This window comes from Pseudopipra pipra, chromosome W (assembly GCF_036250125.1).
Source record: "Pseudopipra pipra isolate bDixPip1 chromosome W, bDixPip1.hap1, whole genome shotgun sequence".
Lineage (NCBI taxonomy): Eukaryota > Metazoa > Chordata > Aves > Passeriformes > Pipridae > Pseudopipra > Pseudopipra pipra.
Window position 1 is genome coordinate 19,420 of NC_087580.1, and position 22,548 is coordinate 41,967.

At 54.2% G+C, this 22,548-nt stretch overlaps 3 protein-coding genes across 3 annotated transcripts in view; 2 read left to right on the top strand and 1 right to left on the bottom strand.

Moving 5' to 3' along the window:
- Window positions 1-51: 51 nt before the first annotated feature.
- On the top strand, window positions 52-14,688 carry LOC135405763 (tubulin beta chain). The gene is made up of 4 exons (XM_064640347.1): window positions 52-266; window positions 4,727-4,835; window positions 10,879-10,989; window positions 13,389-14,688. The coding sequence occupies exons 1-4, from the start codon at window positions 210-212 to the stop codon at window positions 14,444-14,446; spliced, it is 1,335 nt and encodes a 444-aa protein (XP_064496417.1). The 5' UTR covers window positions 52-209; the 3' UTR covers window positions 14,447-14,688.
- Window positions 14,689-15,458: 770 nt separating this feature from the next.
- Window positions 15,459-22,548, top strand: part of LOC135404761 (uncharacterized) — a 257,462-nt gene continuing 250,372 nt past the window's right edge. The window contains exons 1-3 of the mRNA XM_064639498.1: window positions 15,459-15,699; window positions 15,731-15,828; window positions 16,234-16,749. Of these exons, the coding sequence (XP_064495568.1) occupies window positions 15,486-15,699; window positions 15,731-15,828; window positions 16,234-16,749 (828 nt within the window). The 5' untranslated portion in view covers window positions 15,459-15,485. The remainder of the gene's footprint in view (window positions 15,700-15,730; window positions 15,829-16,233; window positions 16,750-22,548) is intronic.
- LOC135406465 (flotillin-1-like) overlaps window positions 18,578-22,548 on the bottom strand; it is a 44,069-nt gene continuing 40,098 nt past the window's right edge. Inside the window, 4 exon segments of the mRNA XM_064640829.1 lie at window positions 18,578-18,830; window positions 19,143-19,227; window positions 19,261-19,993; window positions 21,018-21,170. Of these exon segments, the coding sequence (XP_064496899.1) occupies window positions 19,874-19,993; window positions 21,018-21,170 (273 nt within the window). The 3' untranslated portion in view covers window positions 18,578-18,830; window positions 19,143-19,227; window positions 19,261-19,873.

Consider the following 22,548-nt stretch of genomic DNA (forward strand, 5'->3'; position numbering starts at 1 on the left):
CCAATGGGAGCCGCGGCTTTGTCCTATATGAGCCCGCGCGGGGCCGGGGCCGCCGCCATTTTCCGCCGCCGCCGCCTTCGCGCCTCAGCTCCGCCTTAAAGGGGCCGCGCCGCCTTTTTTTGTAGTAGTTTTATTTCTTCCCTCGCGGCGCTTCGGCAGCGACCCGGGCGGGCCCAGAGACACCCCCCCTTCCCCTCGCCAGAGCCACCATGAGGGAGATCGTGCACATCCAGGCGGGCCAATGCGGCAACCAGATCGGCGCCAAGGTCAGCGCGGGGGGCGCGGGACGCGCGGGGTGGGCCCCACCTTCCTCCCCTCCCGCCGCGGCGTTGCCCCTTTAAGAGCTCCCCCCCTCCTCCCCTCACGCCACAAGACAAAGGATGAACCAAAACGGGGCGATTTTACCCCAAAATCGGCGCTTTCCCCGCCGCCAAAACCCCTCGCGGGGGGAGAGGCGGCAGCGAATGAAAGGATTTCGGGGTTAAAATGAGGCAAATCCGCGGTTCAAGCGGGTTTTCGGGGGGGGAAAAGCGCCCCCCCCCTCACACGCGGCCGCAAAATGGCGGCTGAGGGCGGCGGCCCCGAAACGGCGCCAAATCGCCCCAAAACCGCCGCTTTTAACGGCAAATTTATAATTTTATACTTCATTCAAGCGTATTTTTGGGGGATTTTCGCCCCGAATCGCCGATTTTGGGCGAAAATCGCGGCTTTTCCGCCGCCAAAAAGGGCGGCGGAAGCGGCAAAATGGCGGCGGAGGAGCCCCAGAAATTAAAGGGTTTAACGTCAAAATCCGAATATTTTCTCCTAATTTGATTTAATATCTGGAGTTTTTCGTATTTTCTTAATCTGGGCGTTTGGACGCTGCTTGTTAATGCCCCAAACCGGGTGTTTTCGCCAGACATTAAAGATATTTTTGGCCGTAATATACTTATTTTCATCCCTAAATTGGATATTTTCGCGCGAAAATATTTGATTTTTTTTTCCTCGTTATGTGCCCCAAAATTAAGGTTTTTTAAATCAAAACGGGACGTGATGCCCGTGGTGGTTTTAGACCTGAAAATTGTGGGGTTTAACCCAAAAATAAAGGGTTTTAATGCCCCAACTTAACGTTTTTAAGCCTCAGAAAGGGGCGCGTCGCCACTTTTTGTTCGGAAAGGAGCTTTTTTAGTCCCCAAATAAGATGTTTTTTCCACAAAATGAAGACATTTCCGCCTTTTATTAAAAATTAGGTTTTATGAAAGAAAGTAGCAAATTTTTAAACGTTTAATTGTGAATTTTTTGCCTCAGAATCACAAAATTCACGCCTAAAAATCGATATTTTTCAGCCCGGACTCAGCTTTGTTCCCCGTCAGGGTGTTTTTACCTCCCAAAGGGGCGTTTCCCTCCCCCCAAAAAAACGGATTTTAACCTTAAAATACTAATTTTTCACCCTAAAATAATGATTTTTATCACCGATGCGGCTTTTTGGGGGCTAAAATTCGGCTTTTTGCAGCTTTTTTCGCCTCAAAATGGAGGTTGGGAGCCTCAGCTGAGCATCTTTGTTCTCTAAAATGCTTTTTTTTATCCCCCTAAACGGTTTTTTTTACCCCAAATCGCATTTTTTAGGCCCAAATTTAATGTTTTTCCTGCCATAAATTGAATTTTGGGGGAAAAGCGGCGGGTTTTGCAGCTCGCAGGGAGTTTCCACCCCCAAAATGGAGGTTTCCAGCCCCAAAATGGAGGTTCCCGGGGAAGAATCGGATCTTTGTGCTCCCAAATCCGCTTTTTTTTACCCCAAAATCACCGATTTTTGCCGCAAAACAAACATTTTCCACCCCCAAAATTGTTTTTTTAACATAAATTGCAGGTGTTTTGCCCAAATTTTGGTGTTTTAGGCCTCGGAATTCGCTATTTTTCACACTAAAATATCATTTTTTTGGCTTCAATCTCATTTTTATTTCACTTAATATTTTTTTTAATCCTAAAGTTATTTTTTTAACCCTAAAATTAATATTTTTAATTCTGAAATGCCAATTTTTGCCCCAAAACCGCCATTTTCAGCCTCAAAATCGCCTCTTTGTGTCTCCAAACTGCGTTTTCCGCCCTCAAAATCCACATTTTCAGCCTCAACCCAAAACCTTTTTTCTCCAAAACTCAAATTTTTAACCCCAAACTAAGATTTTTTCGACCCCCCTAATAAACTTTTGAGCCAAAATTGCCATTTTTAGCCCCAAAATCCCTTTTCCTCCTCAAAACTCCCTGGTTTTCAGCAGCTTCAATTGAAAAATTTCTCCCCCTCAAAAATCAATTTTTAGCCCCGAACCCGAATTTTTAAACCCCCAAAACTCACTTTTTCTGCCCCAAAATGTCATTTTTCACCCCATAATCCACATTTTACTCACTAAATTCCATTTTTCTACCCCAAAAATCACATTTTTAACCAAAACTCTCAATTTTATTTCCTCCAAACTTCCTGAGGCCCCAAAATGCAGGTTTTTAGTCCCCAAAAATGCAGGTTTTTAACTCAAATTGACATTTTAACCCAATTTTTTTCCCAAACCTACCATTTATTAACCCTTTTTTCCCCTATTTGTTCCAAAATTACCATTTTTTACCCCAAATCACCAATTTTTAACCCATTTCTTCCTCTCGGCCCAAAATTGACATTTTCAACCCAAATTTCCCCTCAACCCCAAATCTGCCATTTTTTACCCCATTTCTCCCTCATCAACCCCCAAATTGAAGGTTTTTACCCCAAATTAACATTTTTTAACCCATTTTCCCCCTCATGAATCCTCAAATCACCCTTTTTTCCCCAAATCAACATTTTCAAACCCATTCCCCCCCTCAGCCCCAAAATCACCAATTTTTAACCCATTTTCCCCCTCACAAATCCTCAAATCACCCTTTTTTCCCCCAAATCAACATTTTTAAACCCATTCCTTCTCTCAACCCCAAAATCACCGATTTTTAACCCCTTTTTCCCGTCACAAATCCTAAAATCACCCTTTTTTCCCCCAAATCAACATTTTCAAACCCATTCCTTTTCTCAACCCCAAAATCACCGATTTTTAACCCATTTCCCCCCTCATAAATCCTAAAATCACCCTTTTTTCCCCCAAATCAACATTTTTAAACCCATTCCCTCCCTCAGCCCCAAAATCACCAGTTTTTAACCCATTTCCCCCCTCATAAATCACCATTTTTCCCCCATTTCTCCCCCTCAGCCCCAAAATCCCCATTTTCCCCCCCATTTCCCCCTCACTCTGTGCCCTCCCCCCTCCCATTTTCCCCCCAAACCGCCGAATTTCGGGATTTCTGTGCTTAAAAAAAAAAAGTCACGTTTCAAAACCTCGTTTTGGGCCCCAAAAGCCGCTTTTTGAGGGTGATTTTTAAAATCAAACCTTTTCTTGCCGCGTTTTTCCCGTTCCCGCCCTTTTTGAGGGGCGGAGCCACGCCCCCTCTCTGGCCACGCCCCTCCGCGGCTCCCAAACCACGCCCCCTTCGCCAAACCACGCCCCCACGTTAACCTACGCTTTAAGCCACGCCCCCTTCCCTTAAGCCACGCCCACCCCAACCTGGCCACGCCCCCAAAAGGCCCCAAATTCTTATTTTTTCCCCCAAAAACACGTCCTGGGAGGGCGGGGGTGAAGCCTGATGATGTCATTGCCCAAGCCCCGCCCACCCTCGGCTTGGCCACGCCCCGAATTCCTCTTAAAGGGCCCCAAATTTCACCCAAAACCCCCCAAATTGCTGCAATTTCTCCAAATTTCACCTGAAATTTCCCCCCAAATTGCCCCAATTTCCTCGAATTTCCCCCCAATTTCACCCAAATTGCCTCAATTTCTCCTCAAATTTCCCCCAAATCCCCCAAATTACCCCAATTTCTCCAAATTTCACCCCACTTTCTCCCCAAAATTTCCCCCAAAATCCCCCAAATTGCCCCAATTTCATCCAAATTTTCCCCTAAGTCCCCTAAAATGCCCCAAATTTTCCCAAATTTCCCCCCAAAATGCCCCAAATTCTCCAAATTTCACCCAAATTTCTCCTCAAATTTCCCTCAAATTGCCCCAATTTCTCCAAATTTCCCGAAATTCCCCCAAAATCCCCCAAATTGCTCCAATTTCTCCCCAAAATCCCCCAAATTGCCCAAATTTCCCCCCAAAATGCCCCAAATTCTCTAAAGTTCCCCCAAAGTTCCCCAAAATTGTCCCAATTTCTCCCAAGTTTCCCCCTGAAATCCCCCAAATTTCCCCCCAAATCCCCCAAATTTCCCCTCAAATCCTCCAAATTTCCCCAAATTTTGTTCCAAAATCCCCCAAATTTCCCCCTAAAATCCCAAAAATTTTTCAAATTTCCCCCCAAATTTCCCCAATTTTTTTTCCAAAATCCCCCAAAATCCCCCCAAAATCCCCCAAATTCCCCCAAAATCCCCCAAATTCCCCCCAAACCCCCCTTTCTCCCCCCCAAAATCTTCCTGTTTCTCCCCCAACTCCCCCCATAAACACATTAGTTTAAAGTGGGCGTGGCCACACGGCTGTGACCCCTCCCCCCACCCCTTAGCCCCGCCCCCACCCCTTAGCCCCGCCCCCCACCCCCTCCTAAGTCCCCTAAATCTCCCTTTAAACCCCCCAAACCCCCCGTTTTTCCCCGTGGGCTGGGCGTGGCCGGGTGGGCGTGGCCTCCCTGCCCCCAGCTGGGTGGGCGTGGCCTCCCTGACCCCTCCCCTTGCCCCTCCCCCCCCCAGTTTTGGGAGGTGATCAGCGACGAGCACGGCATCGACCCCACGGGCACCTACCACGGGGACAGCGACCTGCAGCTCGACAGGATCAGCGTCTACTACAACGAGGCCACCGGTGGGTCTGGGGGGCACAGCTGGCACCGGGGGGCACCGGGGGGCACCGGGGGGCACCTGCCACCCCCTCTTGGGGTCCCCTCCCCTCCTGACCCCCCCAGTGTCACCCCAGTGTCACCCTCAGTGTGTCCTTGTCACCCCACCTGGTTCCTCTCAGGTGGCACCTGTGACCCTTCAGGTGTCATCAGTGACCCCTCAGGTGGCACCTGGTGGCACTTGGTGGCACCTGCCACCCTCCCTTGGGGTCCCCTCCCCTCCTGACCCCCCCCTGTGTCACCCCAGTGTCACCGCAGTGTCACCTTGTGTGTTCTTGTCAGTTCACCTGTGACCCCTCAGGTGGCACCTGTGACCCCACAGCTGGCACCTGGTGGCACCTGGTGGCACTTGGTGGCACCTGCCACCCCCCCTTGGGGTCACCTCCTCTCCTGGCACCCCCCAGTGTCACCCCAGTGTTACCTTTTGTGTCCTTGTCACCCCACCTGGTTCCTCTCAGGTGTCACCTGTGACCCCTCAGGTGGCATCAGTGACCTCCTGGATGGCACCTGGTGGCACTTGGTGGCACCTGCCACCCCCCCTTGGTGTCCCCTCCCCTCCTGACCCCCCCAGTGTCACCCCAGGGTCACCCTCAGTGTGTCCTTGTCACCTCACCTGTGACTCCTCAGGTGGCACCTGTGACCCCACAGCTGGCACCGGGGGGCACCTGGGGGCACCAGGGGGCACCTGCCACCCCCCCTTGGGGTCCCCTCCCCTCCTGGCACCCCCCTGTGTCACCCCAGGTCACACTCAGTGTCACCTTTTGTGTCCTTGTCACCCCACCTGGTTCCTCTCAGGTGTCACCTGTGACCCCTCAGGTGTCATCAGTGACCTCTCAGGTGGCGCCTGGTGGCACTTGATGGCACCTGGTGGCACCTGGTGGCACTTGGTGGCACCAGCCAGCCCCCCTTGGGGTCACCTCCCCTCCTGACCCCCCCAGTGTCACCCTCAGTGTGTCCTTGTCACCCCACCTGGTTCCTCTCAGGTGTCATCTGTGACCCCTCAGGTGGCACCTGGTGGCACTTGATGGCACCTGGTGGCACTTGGTGGCACCTGCCACCCCCTCTTGGGGTCACCTCCCCTCCTGACCCCCCCCAGTGTCACTCCTATGTCACCCTCAGTGTGTCCTTGTCACCCCACCTGGTTCCTCTCAGGTGGCATCAGTGACCTCTCAGGTGGCACCTGATGGCACTTAATGGCACCTGGGGGCACTTGGTGGCACCTGCCACCCCCCCTTGGGGTCCCCTCCCCTCCTGGCACCCCCCTGTGTCACCCCAGTGTTACCTTTTGTGTCCTTGTCACCCCACCTGGTTCCTCTCAGGTGGCACCTGTGACCCCTCAGGTGTCATCAGTGACCTCTCAGGTGGCACCTGGTGGCACTTGGTGGCACCTGCCACCCCCCCTTGGGGTCCCTTCCCCTCCTGACCCCCCCAGTGTCACCCACAGTGTCACCCTCAGTGTGTCCTTGTCACCTCACCTGTGACTCCTCAGGTGTCACCTGTGACCCCACAGCTGGCACCAGGGGGCACCTGGTGGCACTTGGTGGCACCTGCCACCCCCTCTTGGGGTCACCTCCCCTCCTGACCCCCCCCAGTGTCACCCCTGTGTCACCCTCAGTGTGTCCTTGTCACCCCACCTGGTTCCTCTCAGGTGGCACCTGTGACCCCACAGCTGGCACCGGGGGGCACCTGGGGGCACTGGGGGGCACCTGCCACCCCCCCCTTGGGGTCCCCTCCCCTCCTGACACCCCCCAGTGTCACCCCAGGGTCACCTTGTGTGTCCTTGTCATCTCACCTGTGACTCCTCAGGTGGCACCTGTGACCCCACAGCTGGCACTGGGGGGCACCTGGTGGCACTTGGTGGCACCTGCCACCCCCCCTTGGGGTCCCCTCCCCTCCTGACCCCCCCCAGTGTCACCCCAGTGTCACCTTTTGTGTCCTTGTCACCCCACCTGGTTCCTCTCAGGTGTCACCTGTGACCCCTCAGGTGGCATCTGTGATCTCTCAGGTGGCACCTGGTGGCACTTGGTGGCACCTGCCACCCCCCCTTGGGGTCCCCTCCCCTCCTGACACCCCCAGTTTCACCCCAGTGTCACCTTTTGTGTCCTTGTCACCCCACCTGGTTCCTCTCAGGTGTCACCTGTGACCCCTCAGGTGGCATCTGTGATCTCTCAGGTGGCACCTGGTGGCACTTGGTGGCACTTGGTGGCACCTGCCACCCCCCCTTGGGGTCCCCTCCCCTCCTGACCCCCCCCAGTGTCACCCCAGTGTCACCCTCAGTGTGTCCTTGTCACCCCACCTGGTTCCTGTCAGGTGTCACCTGTGACTCCTCAGGTGGCACCTGTGACCCCACAGCTGGCACCGGGGGGCACCTGGTGGCACTTGGTGGCACCTGCCACCCTCCCTGGGGTCCCCTCCCCTCCTGACACCCCCCAGTGTCATCCCAGTGTCACCCTCAGTGTGTCCTTGTCACCCCACCTGGTTCCTCTCAGGTGTCATCTGTGACCCCTGAGGTGGCACCTGATGGCACTTGGTGGCACCTGGTGGCACCTACCACCCCCTCTTGGGGTCCCCTCCCCTCCTGACCCCCCCCCGGTGTCACCCCAGTGTCACCCTCAGTGTGTCCTTGTCACCCCCGTGGTGGCACCTGGTTGCTCTCAGGTGTCATCAGTGACTCCTCCGGTGGCACCTGGTGGCACTTGGTGGCACCTGCCACCCCCCTTGGGGTCACCTCCCCTCCTGACCCCCTCAGTGTCACCCCAGTGTCACCCTCAGTGTGTCCTTGTCACCCCACCTGGTTCCTCTCAGGTGTCATCTGTGACCCCTCAGGTGGCACCTGGTGGCACTTGGTGGCATCTGGTGGCACTTGGTGGCACCTGCCACCCCCCGTTGGGTCCCCTCCCCTCCTGACCCCCCCAGTGTCACCCCAGTGTCCCCCTGTCCTGGGTCACTTTGTCCCCCCCTTCTCTGTCTCCTCTGCTGCCATTTTGGGGGGATTTGTTGGGATTTTGGGGGGGATTTTGGGACTTTTGGGGGGATTTTGTTGGGATTTTGGGGGGAATTTGGGTTGATTTTGGGTGGGTTTGGGGTGGCTTTTGGAGGATTTGGGGGGATTGTGGGGGGACTTGATGCGATTTGGGGGGTTTTGGGAGATTTTTGGGGGGATTTTGGGGGATTTTTGAGTAATTTGGGGTAGATTTTAGGTGGGTTTGGGGTGATTTTGGGTGGGTTTGGGTTGATTTCGGGTTTGGGGTTGGGATTTTTGGGGTGATTTTAAAGCATTTGGGATGATTTTGGGTGGGTTTGGGGGGATTTGGGTTGATTTTGGGGGAATTTCGGGTGACTTTGGATGGATTTGGGGTTATTTTGGGGGGATATGGGGTGATTTGGGGAGGAATTGGATTGATTTTGGGTGGATTTGGGTTGATTTGGGGGGATTTTTGGTTTGTTGTGATTTTGGAGTGATTTGGGGATTTTTGGGGCGATTTTGGGTGGGTTTGGGATGATTTTGGGGGAAATATGATGGGATTTGGGGAGACTTTGGGTGGGTTTGGGGGGATTTGGGGTTGATTTTTGGAGGACTTGGGGGGGATTTGGGGTCCTTTTGGGGGGATTTGATGGGATTTGGGGATTTTTGGGGTGATTTTTGATGGGTTTGGGGGGATTTTTTCGGGGGATTTTAGGTGGGTTTGGGGGGATTTGTTGTGATTTTGGGTGGGTTTGGGGGGATTTTGGGTGGGTTTGATGAAATTTGGGAGATTTTTGGGGGGAATTTTGGAGGGATTTGGGTTCATTTGGGGGGGATTTGATGGGATTTGGGGATTTTTGGGGGGATTTGGGGGATTTTTGGGGGGATTTTTGGAGGATTTGTGATGATTTTGGGGGGATTTTGAGGAGATTTGGGGTTGATTTTGGGGGGATTTTGGGTGGGTTTGGGGGGATTTTGGGGGAATTTGGAGGGATTTTGAGAGGGTTTGAGGGAATTTTGGGGGTGTTTGGGAGGATTTGGGGGATTTTTTGGGGGATTTGGGTTGATTTTGGGTGGGTTTGGGGGGATTTTTGGGGGGACTTTAGGTGGGTTTGGGGGAATTTGGGGTGATTTTTGGAGGATTTGGGGGGATTTTGGGTGGGTTTGGGGGAATTTTGGAGGGATTTGAGTTGATTTGGGGGATTTGATGGGATTTGGGGGGATTTTGGGTGGGTTTGTTGTGATTTTGGGAGGATTTGGGGATTTTTGGGGGCATTTTAGAGGAATTTGGGGGGATTTGATGGGATTTGGGGATTTTTGGGGTGATTTTGGGTGGGTTTGGGGTGGGTTTTTGAGGATTTGGGGTGATTTTGGGTGGGTTTGGGGTGATTTTGGGGGAATTTCGGGTGATTTTGGGGGGATTTTGGGTTGATTTGGGGTGGGTTGTGATTTTGGGAGGATTTGGGGATTTTTGGGGGGAATTTTGGGGGGATTTGGGTTCATTTGGGGGGGATTTGATGGGATTTGGGGATTTTTGGGGGGATTTTGGGTGGGTTTGAGGGGATTTTGGGAGGATTTGGGGTGATTTGGGGTGTTGGTGATTGGGGTGGGTTTAAGTTGATTTCAGGTGGTTTTGGGGGTGATTTTGGTGCTTTCGGGGGCGATTTCAGGTTTTTTGGGGGTGATTTGGGGTGTTTTGGGTTGATTTCTGTTGGTTTTGGGATGATTTGGGGTGATTTTTTGGGTTTTTAGGGTGATTTTGGGGTGGCTTTTTGGGTTTTTAGGGGTTTTTAGGGTGATTTGGGGTGATTTTGGGGTGGTTTTTTTGGTTTTTAGGGTGATTTGGGGTGATTTTGGGGTGGTTTTTTTGGGTTTTAGGGTGATTTTGGGGTGTTTTGGGGCGTTTTTTTAGTTTTTAGGGTGAGTTTGGGTGATTTTGGGGTGCTTTTTGGATTTTAGAGTGATTTGGGGTGATTTTGGGGTGATTTTTTTGGTTTTTAGGGTGATTTTGGGTGATTTTGGGGTGGTTTTTTTGGTCTTTAGGGTGATTTTGGGTTATTTTGGGGTGTTTTTTGGGTTTTTAGGGTGAGTTTGGGTGATTTTGAGGTGGTTTTTTGGGTTTTTAGGGTGATTTTGGGGTGTTTTTTGGGCGTTTTTTGGGGTTTTTAGGGTGATTTTGGGGTGGTTTTTTGGGTTTTTAGGGTGATTTTGGGGTGTTTTTTTGGGTTTTTAGGGTGATTTTGGGGTGGTTTTGGGGTTTTAGGGTGATTTGGGGTGATTTTGAGGTGGTTTTTTTTGGGTTTTTAGGGTGATTTTGGGATGGTTTTTGGGGTTTTTAGGGTGATTTTGGGGCTTGTTTTTTGGTTTTTAGGGTGAGTTTGGGGTGATTTTGGGCAGATTTGGGGGGACTTTGCGAGGATTTGGGGTGATTTTGGGGTGTTTTTTTTGGGTTTTTAGGGTGATTTTGGGGTGGTTTTTTGGGTTTTAGGGTGATTTTGGGGTGTTTTTTGGGTTTTTAGGCTAATTTTGGGTGGTTTTGGGGTGATTTCAAGTGATTTTGGTGGTTTTCAGGTGGTTTTGGGGTGATTTTGGGTGGTTTTAGGTTGATTTCCGGTGGTTTTGGGGTAATTTCAGCTGCTTTGGGGTTGGTTTTTTTGGGGTTTTCAGGCTGATTCTGGGTGGTTTTGGGTTGATTTCTGTTGGTTTTGGGATGATTTGGGGTGATTTTGGGGTGTTTTTTTGGGGTTTTTAGGGTAATTTCGGGTGGTTTTGGGGTGATTCTGGGTGGTTTTAGGTTGATTTCAGCTGGTTTTGGGGTAATTTCACTTGATTTTGGGGTGGGATTTTTTGGGGTGATTCTGTGTGGTTTTGGGATGATTCGGGGTGATTTTTTTGGTTTTTAGGGTGATTTTGGGGTGTTTTTTGGGTTTTTAGGGTGATTTTGGGGTGTTTTTTGGGGTTTTTTGCCTTTTCCCTGTACTTTCGGGGCCGGGCCGTCCCCGCCACCCCGCGGTGACGCCCCCGGTGCCCCCCTGCCCCCCCAGGAGGTAAATACGTGCCCAGGGCCATCCTGGTGGACCTGGAACCCGGCACCATGGACTCCGTTCGCTCCGGACCCTTCGGCCAAATCTTCCGCCCCGACAACTTCGTCTTCGGTCAGTGCCACCCGGGGGCACCTCGGGGGGCACCAAAGGGGGTTGGGGGGCACCAAAGGGGGTTTGGGGGCACCAAAGGGGGGTTTGAGGTGCCCAAAATTGGGTTTGAGGTCCCCAAGGGGGGTTTGAGGTCCCAAAGTGGGTTTGAGGTGCCCAAGGAGGGTTTGAGGTCACCAAAGTGGGTTTGAGGTCCCCAAAGGGGGTTTGAGGTCCCCAAAGAGGGTTTGGGGTCCCCAAAGAGGGTTTGGGGTCCCCAAAGGGGGTTTGAGGTGCCCAAGGAGGGTTTGAGGTCCCTAAAAAGGGTTTGAGGTCCCCAAAGTGGGTTTGAGGTCCCAAAAAAAGGTTTGAGGTCCCCAAAGAGGGTTTGAGGTTCCTAAAGGGGGTTTGAGGTCCCCAAGGGAGGCTTTGAGGTCTCAAAAGGGGAGTTTGAGGTCCCTAAAATGGGTTTGAGGTCCTCAAAGGGGGGTTTGAGGTCCCCAAAGAGGGTTTGAGGTCTCAAAAGGGGAGTTTGAGGTCCCCAAAGTGGGTTTGAGGTCCTCAAGGAGAGTTTGAGGTCCCCAAAGAGGATTTGAGGTCCTAAAGGGGGTTTTAAGTCCCCAAAGAGGGATTGAGGTGCCCAAGGAGGGTTTGAGGTCCCCAAAGTTGGTTTGAGGTCTCCAAAAAGGGTTTGAGGTCCCCAAGGGGGGTTTGAGGTCCTCAAAGAGGGTTTGAGGTCCCCAAAGAGGGTTTCAGGTGCCCAAGGAGGGGTTTGAGGTTCCTAAAAAGGGTTTGAGGTCCCCAAAGGGGGGTTGAGGTCCCCAAAGTGGGTTTGAGGTCCACAAAGGGGCTTTGAGGTCCTCAAAGAGGGTTTGAGTTCCCCAAAGTGGATTTGAGGTCCTCAAAGTTGGTTTGAGGTCCCTAAAAAAGGTTTGAGGTCCCAAAAGTGGGTTTGAGGTCCCCAAAGTGGGTTTGAGATCCCCAAAGGGGGTTTGAGGTCCCCAAAGTTGGTTTGAGGTCCCTAAAAAAGGTTTGAGGTCCCCAAAATTGGTTTGAGGTCCCCAAAGTGGGTTTGAGGTCCCCAAATGGGGTTTAAGGTCCCCAAGGAGGGTTTGAGATCCCAAAGTGGGTTTGAAGTCCCCAAAGTGGGTTTGAGGTCCCCAAAGTGGGTTTGAGGTCCCCAAAGTGGGTTTGAGGTCCCTAAAGGGGGTTTGAGGTCCCCAAAATTGATCTGAAGTTCCCCAAGGTTGGTCTGAAGATCACCAAAAAGGTTTGAATGTCCCCAAAAGTCTTTGAAAGGTCTTCGAGGTTGACTTGAAGGTTCTCCAGGGTTGGTCTGAAGGTCCTCAGGCTTGGTTTAAAGATCTCCAGGGTTGGTCTGAAGGTCCCCAAAGTTGGTTTTATGGTCCCCAAGGTTGGTCTGAAGGTCCCCAAGGTTGGTTTGAAGGTCCCCAAAGGTGGGTTCAGGGTCCCCAAAGTTGGTGTGAAGGTCCCCAAGGTTGGTGTGAAGGTCCCCAAGGTTGGTTTGAAGGTCCCTGTATGTGGACTCAGGGTCTCTAAAATTGGTCTGAAGTTTTCCAAAGGTGGTTTGAAGGTCCCCAAGGTTGGTCTGAAGGTCCCCAGAACTGGTTTGAAGGTCCCCAAGGTTGGTCTGAAGGTCCCCAAGGTTGGTCTGAAGGTCCCCAAGGTTGGTCTGAAGGTCCCCAAAGTTGGTTTAAAGTTCTCCAAGGTTGGTTTGAAAGTCCCTAAAGTTGGGATGAAAATCTCTAAGGTTGGTCTGAAGGTCCCCAGGGTTGGTTTGAAGGTCCCCAGGGTTGGTTTGAAGGTCCCCAGGGTTGGTTTAAAGATCTGCAGGGTTGGTCTGAAGGTCCCCAGAAGTGGGTTCAGGGTCCCCAAAGTTGGTCTGAAGGCCTCTAAAGGTGGTCTGAAGGTCTCTAAGGTTGGTCTGAAGGTCCCCAAACTTGGTTTAAAGATCTCCAGGGTTGGTCTGAAGGTCCTCAAGGTTGGTCTGAAGGTCCTGAAAGGTGCTTTGAAGGTCCCCAGACATAATTCAGATGTTCCCAAAAGTAATTCAAAGCTCCCCAAAAGTGGTTTGAAGGTCCCCAAAGTTGGTCTGAAGGGCCCAGAGGTTGGTTTGAAGGTCACCAGCCATAGTTCAGATGTTCCCAAGAGTAATTTAAAGGTCTCCAGAGATGGTTTGAAGGTCCCCAGGGTTGGTCTGAAGGTCCCCAAAAGCAGTTTGAAGATCCCCAAGCTTGGTTTGAAGGTCCCCAAGGTTGGTGTGAAGCTCCTTGAGCTTGGTCTGAACATCCCCAGGGTTGGTCTGAAGCTCTCTAAAATTGCTCTGAAGGTCCCCAAAGATGCTTTGAAGGTGCTTTGAAGTCCCCAACCCACCGTTGACCCCCTTCCCCCCCCCTCCCCAGGCCAAAGCGGCGCCGGCAACAACTGGGCCAAGGGTCACTACACGGAGGGGGCGGAGCTGGTGGACTCGGTGCTGGACGTGGTGCGCAAGGAGGCCGAGAGCTGCGACTGCCTGCAGGGCTTCCAGCTCACCCACTCGCTGGGCGGCGGCACCGGCTCGGGCATGGGCACCCTGCTGATCTCCAAGATCCGCGAGGAGTACCCCGACCGCATCATGAACACCTTCTCGGTGGTGCCGTCGCCCAAGGTGTCGGACACGGTGGTGGAGCCCTACAACGCCACGCTGTCGGTGCACCAGCTGGTGGAGAACACGGACGAGACGTACTGCATCGACAACGAGGCGCTCTACGACATCTGCTTCCGCACCCTCAAGCTGACCACGCCCACCTACGGCGACCTCAACCACCTGGTGTCGGCCACCATGAGCGGCGTCACCACCTGCCTGCGCTTCCCCGGGCAGCTCAACGCCGACCTGCGCAAGCTGGCCGTCAACATGGTGCCCTTCCCCCGCCTGCACTTCTTCATGCCGGGCTTCGCCCCGCTGACGTCGCGGGGCAGCCAGCAGTACCGCGCCCTCACCGTGCCCGAGCTCACCCAGCAGGTCTTCGACGCCAAGAACATGATGGCGGCCTGCGACCCGCGGCACGGCCGCTACCTGACGGTGGCCGCCGTCTTCCGGGGCCGCATGTCCATGAAGGAGGTGGACGAGCAGATGCTCAACGTGCAGAACAAGAACAGCTCCTACTTCGTGGAGTGGATCCCCAACAACGTCAAGACGGCCGTGTGCGACATCCCCCCCCGCGGCCTCAAGATGGCCGTCACCTTCATCGGCAACTCCACCGCCATCCAGGAGCTCTTCAAGCGCATCTCGGAGCAGTTCACGGCCATGTTCCGCCGCAAGGCCTTCCTGCACTGGTACACGGGCGAGGGCATGGACGAGATGGAGTTCACCGAGGCCGAGAGCAACATGAACGACCTGGTCTCCGAGTACCAGCAGTACCAGGACGCCACGGCCGAGGAGGAGGAGGATTTCGGCGAGGAGGCCGAAGAGGAGGCCTGAGGAGGGTGGTCGTCGTCGTCACGGAGCCCCTCGTGTGTCGTCCCGGGGAGCCGAGGGCCGCCGAGCCGCCACGCGGCCCCCCGGCGGCGCCGGCGTCCCCCAGCGTTGTCGTCATCGTCCTCGGTGGCAGCGGAGAGTCCCCAACCTTCACCACGGACATTGGAGAGTCCCTACAGTCATTGGAGAGTCCCCGACCTTCACCATGGACATTGGAGAGTCCCCAGTCATTGGAGAGTCCCCAACCTTCACCATGGACATTAGAGAGTCCCCAGTCATTGGAGAGTCCCCATAGTCGTTGGAGAGTCTCTGACCTTCACCATGGTCAGTGGAGAGTCCCCAGTCATTGGAGAGTCTCCAACCTTGGTCATGGTCATTGGAGAGTCCCCAACCTTCACCACGGTCATTGGAGAGTCCCCAACCTTCATCATGGTCATTGGAGAGTCCCCACAGACATTGGAGAGTCCCCAACCCTTGTCATGGTCATTGGAGAGTCCCCAACCTTGGTCATGGTCATTAGAGGGTCCCCAACCTTCATCATGATGATCTTCAAGTCCTTGGTCTTCTTCATCATCATGGAGATTCTTCAATGTTCATCCTTGACATTGAAGAGTCCCCAACCTTCATCATGGTCATTGGAGAGTCCCCAACCTTCATTGGAGAGTCCCCAACCTTGGTCATGATGATCCTCAAGTCCTTGCTCTTCTTCATCATCATGGAGAATGTCCAGTGTTCATCACTGACATGGGAGAGTCCCCAACCTTCACCATGGTCAATGGAGAGTCCCCACAGTCATTGGAGGGTCTCCAACTTTCATCCTGGTCAATGGAGAGTCCCCACAGTCAATGGAGAGTCCCCAACCTTCATCATTCTCATGGAGAGTCCCCAACCTTCACCATGGTCAATGGAGAGTCCCCACAGTCATTGGAGAGTCCCCAACCTTGGTCATGATGATCTTCAAGTCGTTGCTCTTCTTCATCATCATGGAGATTCTTCAACCTTCATCATTCTCATGGAGAGTCCCCAACCTTCATCATGGTCAATGAAGAGTCCCCACAGTCATTGGAGAGTCCTCAACCTTCATCATGGTCAATGGAGAGTCCTCAACCTTCATCATCCTCATGGAGAGTCCCCAACCTTCACCGTGGTCAATGAAGAGTCCCCAACCTTCATCATCCTCCTCAAGCTCTTGGGCTTCATCCTCCACCTTGAAGAGCTTCGAGGAGCCCTTGGCCTTCATCAGGAGAGTCCTTGGCCTTCATCCTCCTCAGAGCCCTTGATCTTCACCTTCCTCCTCCTCAGAGAGCCCTTGGCCTTCATCAGGAGAGTCTTTAATCTTCATCCTCCTCAGAGAGTCATTGACCTTCATCAGGAGAGCCCTTGGCCTTCATCCTCCTCAGAGAGCCCTTGGCCTTCATCCTCCTCAGAGAGTCCTTGACCTTCATCACGACCCTCGAAGGTCCCTGACCTTCATCATCGTCTTCTGAGAGCCCTTGGCCTTCATCCTCCTCCTGAAGAGCCCTTGACCTTCATCATCATCATGATGGAAGAGCCCTTGACCTTCATCATCCTCTCCATGGAAGAGCCCTTGACCTTCATCATCGTGGAAGAGCCCTTGGCCTTGACCTTCATCTTCATCATCATGGAAGAGCCTTTGGTCTTGATCTTCATCATCATCATGGAAGAGCCCTTGACCTTCATCATCCTCACTGTGGAAGAGCCCTTGGCCTTCATCCTCCTCCTGAAGAGCCCTTGACCTTCATCATCATCACGATGGAAGAGCCCTTGACCTTCATCATCCTCCTCTCCATGGAAGAGCCCTTGACCTTCATCCTCCTCCTCCTCAGAGCTGCCCTTCGTCCCCTCCCCCGCTGTCACCGAGGCCCCTCCCACCCCCTCCCCCCACTTTGGGTCCATTCCCCCCTTTTTTTGCTCCAGTCTTGGTCACTTTGCCCACTTTTTGCTCGTTTTTGGGTCATTTCCCCCATTTTTGTTCATTTTTCCCAATTTTTCGTTCATTTTTCCCAATTTTTCGTTCATTTTTCCCAATTTTTCGTTCATTTTTCCCAATTTTTCGTTCAGTTTTCCCAATTTTTTGTTCAGTTTTCCCAATTTTTTGTTCATTTTCCCCATTTTTTCCTTCATTTCCCCCATTTTTTTCATTTCCCCCATTTTTTTCATTTCCCCCCATTTTCCTCATTTCCTTTTTTTTACCATTTTCCCTTTTTTCTTCCTCATTTTCTTCATTTCGCTCCTTTTTTACCCATTTTTGGTCGTTTTTCCTCCACTTTGTTCATTTTTTTGGTCTCCCCATTTTTTGTTCATTTTTGTCCCAGTTTTTGTTCATTTTTGTCCCAATTTCAGTCATTTTTTCCCCATTTTTGTTCTTTTTTTCCCCATTTTTGTTCCTTTTTATCCCATTTTTGTTCCTTTTTTCCCATTTTCATTCTTTCCCTTTTTCCCCCGTTTTTGGTCGGTTTTTCCCCCATTTTTGGTCATTTTCTCCTCATTTTTGGTCATTGTTTTTTTTCCCATTTTTGGTCGTTTTTCCCCATTTTTGCTCGTTTTTTTTCCCCGTTTTTGGTCGGTTTTTTTGCCCATTTCTTTGGTTTTTCATATTGAAAAGTCGCCCCCGGGGCCGAAAATAAACCCGGGATGGAAAAGCCACCGAGTGTCACTTTGTGTCACCTCTGTCACCTGGGGGGGCTCGGGGTCACCCAGGGGTCACCTGGGGGGGGGCTTGGGGTCACCCAGGGGTCACCTGGGGGGGCTTGGGGTCACTTTGGGGTCACCCGGGGGTCACCTGGGGGGGGCTCGGGGTCACTTTGGGGTCACCTGGGGGGTCCCCATTGTCACCTGGGGTCACCTGGGGGGGGCTCGGGGTCACTTTGGGGTCACCTGGGGTCACCTGGGGGGTCCCTGTGTCACTCTTGGGGACCCCAGGGGTCACCTGGGGGGTCTCTGTGTCACTCTTGGGGTCACCTGGGGGTCCCTGTGTCACTCTCGGGGTCTTTATTGTCACTTTTGGGGGGTCCCAGTGTCACCCAGGGGTCACTCGAGGTCCCCAGTGTCACCTGGGGGGGGTCCCTGGGTCACTTTGGGGTCACCTGAGGGGTCCCTGGGTCACTCTTGGGGTCCCCATTGTCACCCAGGGGTCACTGGGGGGGTCCCTGTGTCCTTCCTGGGGGCCCCCGTTGTCACCTGGGTGTCCCTGTTGTCACCTGAGGGGTCCCTGCGTCCCTCTTGGGGTCCCCGTTGTCACCCGGGGGAGAATAAAACGAAGATTTTTTGGGGGTGAAACCGCCGAAATCGGTGAGGGACGTTCCAGGGGGGAAATCGGGGACCGGAAGTGAGGCCGAGCTGAACGGTTCCAACGCCGTACGGGAAGATGGCGGCCCCCGGAACCGGAAGTCCTGAGGGGCCGGACAGAAAGATGGCGGCCCTCGGACCGGAAGTCCTGTGAGGCCGTACAGCAAGATGGCGGCCCTCGGACCGAAAGTCCTGTGAGGCCGTACAGCAAGATGGCGGCCCTCAGACCGGAAGTTTGGAGAGGCCGTACAGAAGATGGCGGCCCGGACCGGAAGTCCGCCAAGCCAACACCAAAGATGGCGCTGCCAGGACCGGAAATGAGCTAGACCATCCTAAAATGGCGCTGCCAGGACCGGAAATGAGCTCAGACCACACTAAAGATGGCGGTGCCAGGACCGGAAATGAGCTCAGACCACACTAAAGATGGCGGTGCCAGGACCGGAAATGAGCTCAGACCACACTAAAGATGGCGCTTCCAGAACCGGAAATGAGCCCAGGCCACACTAAAGATGGCGGCGAGAGCCCCCCACTGTCCCCTGGGGCGGTCCCTGTGTCACTTTAAGGTCCCCGCTGTCACCTGGGGGTCCCCATGTCCCCTCCTGGTGCGTCCCCGTTGTCACCTGGTGTCACCTGAGAGTCCCCTTGTCCCCTCCTCGGGGTCCCCGCTGTCACTTTGGGGTCCCTTTTTTCACCCCGGGGGGTCCCCACTGTCACTTTGGGGTCCCCATTGTCATTTGGGGGTCCCACCCCCCCTTTCTGGTCCCCTCCAGGTCCCCCCGATGTCCCCTTTGGGGGTCCCCAAACCCCCTCCCAAGGCTCCGACGGTGCCGGCGCTGCCACTTTATTGAGTTGGGGACACTCTGGGGACACTTTGGGGGGTGGTGGCACTTTGGGGACACTCTGGGGACACTCAGGGGGTGGTGGCACCTTCCTTGGGGACACTTTGGGGACAGGGTGACACTGGGAGGTGGCACTTTGGGGACAAGATGAGCTCAGGGGGGTGGTGGCACTTTGGGGACACTTCGGGGGGTGGTGGCACCTCAGGGACACTCTGGGGGGTGGTGGCACTTTGGGGACACTCTGGGGACACAGGGGGGTGGTGACACTTCGGGGACAGTCTGGGGACACTCAGGGGGGCGGTGGCACCTTCCTTGGGGGCACTCTGGGGACAGGGTGACACTGGGGGGTGGTGGCATCTTGGGGACACTTTGGTGGCACTTTGGGGCCGCAGCAGCCGCAGGGGGTTGTGGCACCTGGTGGGGGGGGGGGTCACAGTGGAGCGGTGGCACTTTGGGGACATCGTGGGGACAGGGGGAGGTGGCACTTGGGGACAGGGGGAGGGCACAGCAGGGGTGGCACCCGGGGGACTCTTTGGTGGCACTTTGGGGACATGAGGGTGTCACAGGGGTTGGTGGCACTTGGGGACACTTTGGGGTCATTTGGGGACAGTTTGGGGGCACTGGGGGGTGGTGGCACTTGGGGGGGTGGTGGCATTGGGGGGGTGGCACTTTGGGGACAGGGGGGTGGCACTTGGGGACATGATGGTGGCCCAGGGGGTTGGTGGCACTTGGGGACACTTTGGGGTCACTTGGGGACAGTTTGGGGGCACTGGGGGGTGGTGGCACTTGGGGACATGATGGCATTGGGGGGGTGGCACCTGGGGACAGGGGGGTGGCACCTGGGGACACGATGGCATTTGGGGGGTGGCACTTTGGGGACAGTTCGGTGTCACAGGGGTTGGTGGCACTTGGGGACACTTTGGGATCACTTGGGGACAGTTTGGGGGCACTGCGGGGTGGTGGCACTTGGGGACATGATGGCATTGGGGGGGTGGCACTTTGGGGACAGGGGGGTGGCACTTGGGGACATGATGGTGGCCCAGGGGGTTGGTGGCACTTGGGGACACTTTGGGGTCATTTGGGGACAGTTTGGTGGCCCAGGGGGGTGGTGGCATTTGGGGACATGATGGCATTGGGGGGGTGGCACTTTGGGGACAGGGGGGTGGCACTTGGGGACATGAGGGTGGCCCAGGGGGTTGGTGGCACTTTAAGGTCACTTTGGGGTCATTTGGGGACAGTTTGGTGGCCCTGGGGGGTGGTGGCACTTGGGGACGCTTTGGGGTCACTTGGGGGGGTTGGTGGTGCCCGGGGGGGTCCCGCTGGTGGCACTTGGGGACACTTTGGTGGCACTTGGGGACACTTGGGTGGCTCCGGTGGCACCTTCAGGCTCCGTCAGGGTCACCTGGGGGGACACCAGAGGTCACCTAGGACCCCCCAAACCCACCTGGGACCCCCCAAAACTCACCTGGGCCCCCCCAAACCCACCTGGGACCCCCCAAAACCCACCTGGGACCCCCCAAAACTCACCTGGGACCCCCCCAAACCCACCTGGGACCCCCCAAAACTCACCTGGGACCCCCCAAAACTCACCTGGGAACCCCCAAAACCCACCTGGGACCCCCCAAAACTCACCTGGGACCCCCCAAAACCCACCTGGGACCCCCCAAAACTCACCTGGGAACCCCCAAAACCCACCTGGGACCCCCCAAAACTCACCTGGGAACCCCCAAAACCCACCTGGGACCCCCCAAAACTCACCTGGGAACCCCCAAAACTCACCTGGGAACCCCCAAAACCCACCTGGGACCCCCCAAAACTCACCTGGGACCCCCCAAAACCCACCTGGGACCCCCCAAAACTCACCTGGGACCCCCCAAAACCCACCTGGGACACCCCCAAATCCCCCCAGACCCACCTGGGACCCTCCCAAAACCCACCAGGGACCCCCCAAACTCCCCCCAAACCCACCTGGGTCCTCCCCCAACCCCCCCTCAGGTGTCACCTGGGACCCCCCAAAACCCCTCTCAGGTGTCCCCTGGGACCCCCCAAACCCACCTGGGACTCCCCAAAACCCACCTGGGACCCCCCAAAACTCACCTGGGACCCCCCAAAACCCACCTGGGACCTCCAAAACCTCCCCAGGATGTCACCTGGGACCCCCCAGACCATCCAGGGGCCCCCCAAAACCCACTTGGGACCCCCCCAAACCCCCCCCAAACACACCTGGGACTCCCCAAAACCCACCCGGGACCTCCCCAAACCCCCCAAGGTGTCACCCAGACCCCCCAAAACCCACCTGGGACCTCCAAAACCTCCCCAAGATGTCACCTGGGACCCCCCAGACCATCCAGGGTCCCCCCAAAACCCACTTGGGACCCCCCCAAACCCCCCTGGGACCCCCCAGGTGCCCCCCCCGGTGCCCCCACCTGTGCCAGCGCCCCCACGCTCTGGGGCAGGCGGGTGACGAGCTCCAGGATCTCGCCGGGAATTCGGGAGACGCCGACGGCGCCGGAGCCGCCCGAGGCCACCAGGGTCACCCGGCGGGTCCCCAGCAGGGGCTGGGCCACCGCCTCGGCCACCTGGGGGGCACCCAAATCCCGGGAATCGCACCCAAAATCCGGGGGATTACGACAAATCCCAGATTTTCCCCCCAAAGTCCCCAAATTTTCCCCCAAATCCCAGATTTTTCCCCCCAAAAGCCCCCAAATCCCACATTTTCCCCCCCAAAAGTCCCAGAATTTTCCCCCCCAAAATCCCCAGATTTTCTCCCAAAATTTCCATATTTCTGACCAAAATCCTGGATTTCAGGTTTTTTCCCCAAAAGTCCCAGAGTTTAGATCAAAATCCCAATTTTTTCCCCCCAAATTCCCAGATTTCCGACCAAAATCTCAGATTTCCGACCAAAATCCCGGATTTTCAACCAAAATTTGCAGATTTCAGACCAAAATCCCACATTTTTCCCCTAAATCCCAGATTTCAGATAAAAATCCCAGAATTCCCCCCAAATTTCCACATTTTCCCCCTAAATTTCACATTTCAGACCAAAATCCCAGATTTTTCCCCAAATTTCCACATTTTTCCCCTAAATTTTACATTTCAGACCAAAGTCCCAGATTTTTCCCCAGATTTCCCATGTTTTTTCCCCAAAATTACCACATTTCAGACCAAAATCCTGGATTTTCAACCAAAATTTGCAGATTTCAGACCAAAATACCACATTTTTCCCCTAAATCCCAGATTTCAGACAAAAATCCCAAATTCCCAGAAATCACACCAGAATTCCACCCAATTCCCACCTGGGACAGCCCAAAATCCCGGGAATCGCACCCAAAATCCAGGGAATCACACCCAAAATCCAGGGAATCACACCCAAAATCCCGGGAATCGCACCCAAAATCCCGGGAATCACACCCAAAATCCAGGGAATCACACCCAAAATCCGGGGGATTACACCCAAAATCCCGGGAATCACACCCCAAATCCTGGGAATCGCACCCAAAATCCCGGGAATCACACCCAAAATCCCGGGAATCACACCCAAAATCCGGGGAATCACACCCAAAATCCCGGGAATCACACCCAAAATCCAGGGAATCACACCCAAAATCCGGGGAATCACACCCAAAATCCCGGGAATCACACCCAAAATCCCGGGAATCACACCCAAAATCCGGGGGATTACACCTAAAATCCGGGGAATTACGACAAATCCCAGATTTTCCCCCCAAAGTCCCCGAAATCCCAGATTTTTTCCCCCAAATTCCCAGGTTTCAGACAAAAATCTCAAAGTTCAGCCCCAAATTCCAAGATTTCCAAGCCAAAATCCCACATTTCAGACCAAAATCCTGGATTTCCCCCCAAAATTTCCATGTTTTTCCCCAAAATTCCCACATTTCAAACCAAATTCCCACATTTTCCCCCAAAATCAGAGATTTCAGACCAAAATCCCAGATTTTC

What these genes read in the sequence shown, in the direction of transcription:
- LOC135405763 (XM_064640347.1), top strand. Translation starts at nt 210, where the DNA reads ATGAGGGAGATCGTGCACATCCAGGCGGGCCAATGCGGCAACCAGATC. An exon ending in CTACTACAACGAGGCCACCG is followed by an intron (nt 4,836 to 10,878) that starts GTGGGTCTGGGG and finishes CTGCCCCCCCAG; the next exon opens with GAGGTAAATACGTGCCCAGG. An exon ending in CCCCGACAACTTCGTCTTCG is followed by an intron (nt 10,990 to 13,388) that starts GTCAGTGCCACC and finishes CCCCCTCCCCAG; the next exon opens with GCCAAAGCGGCGCCGGCAAC.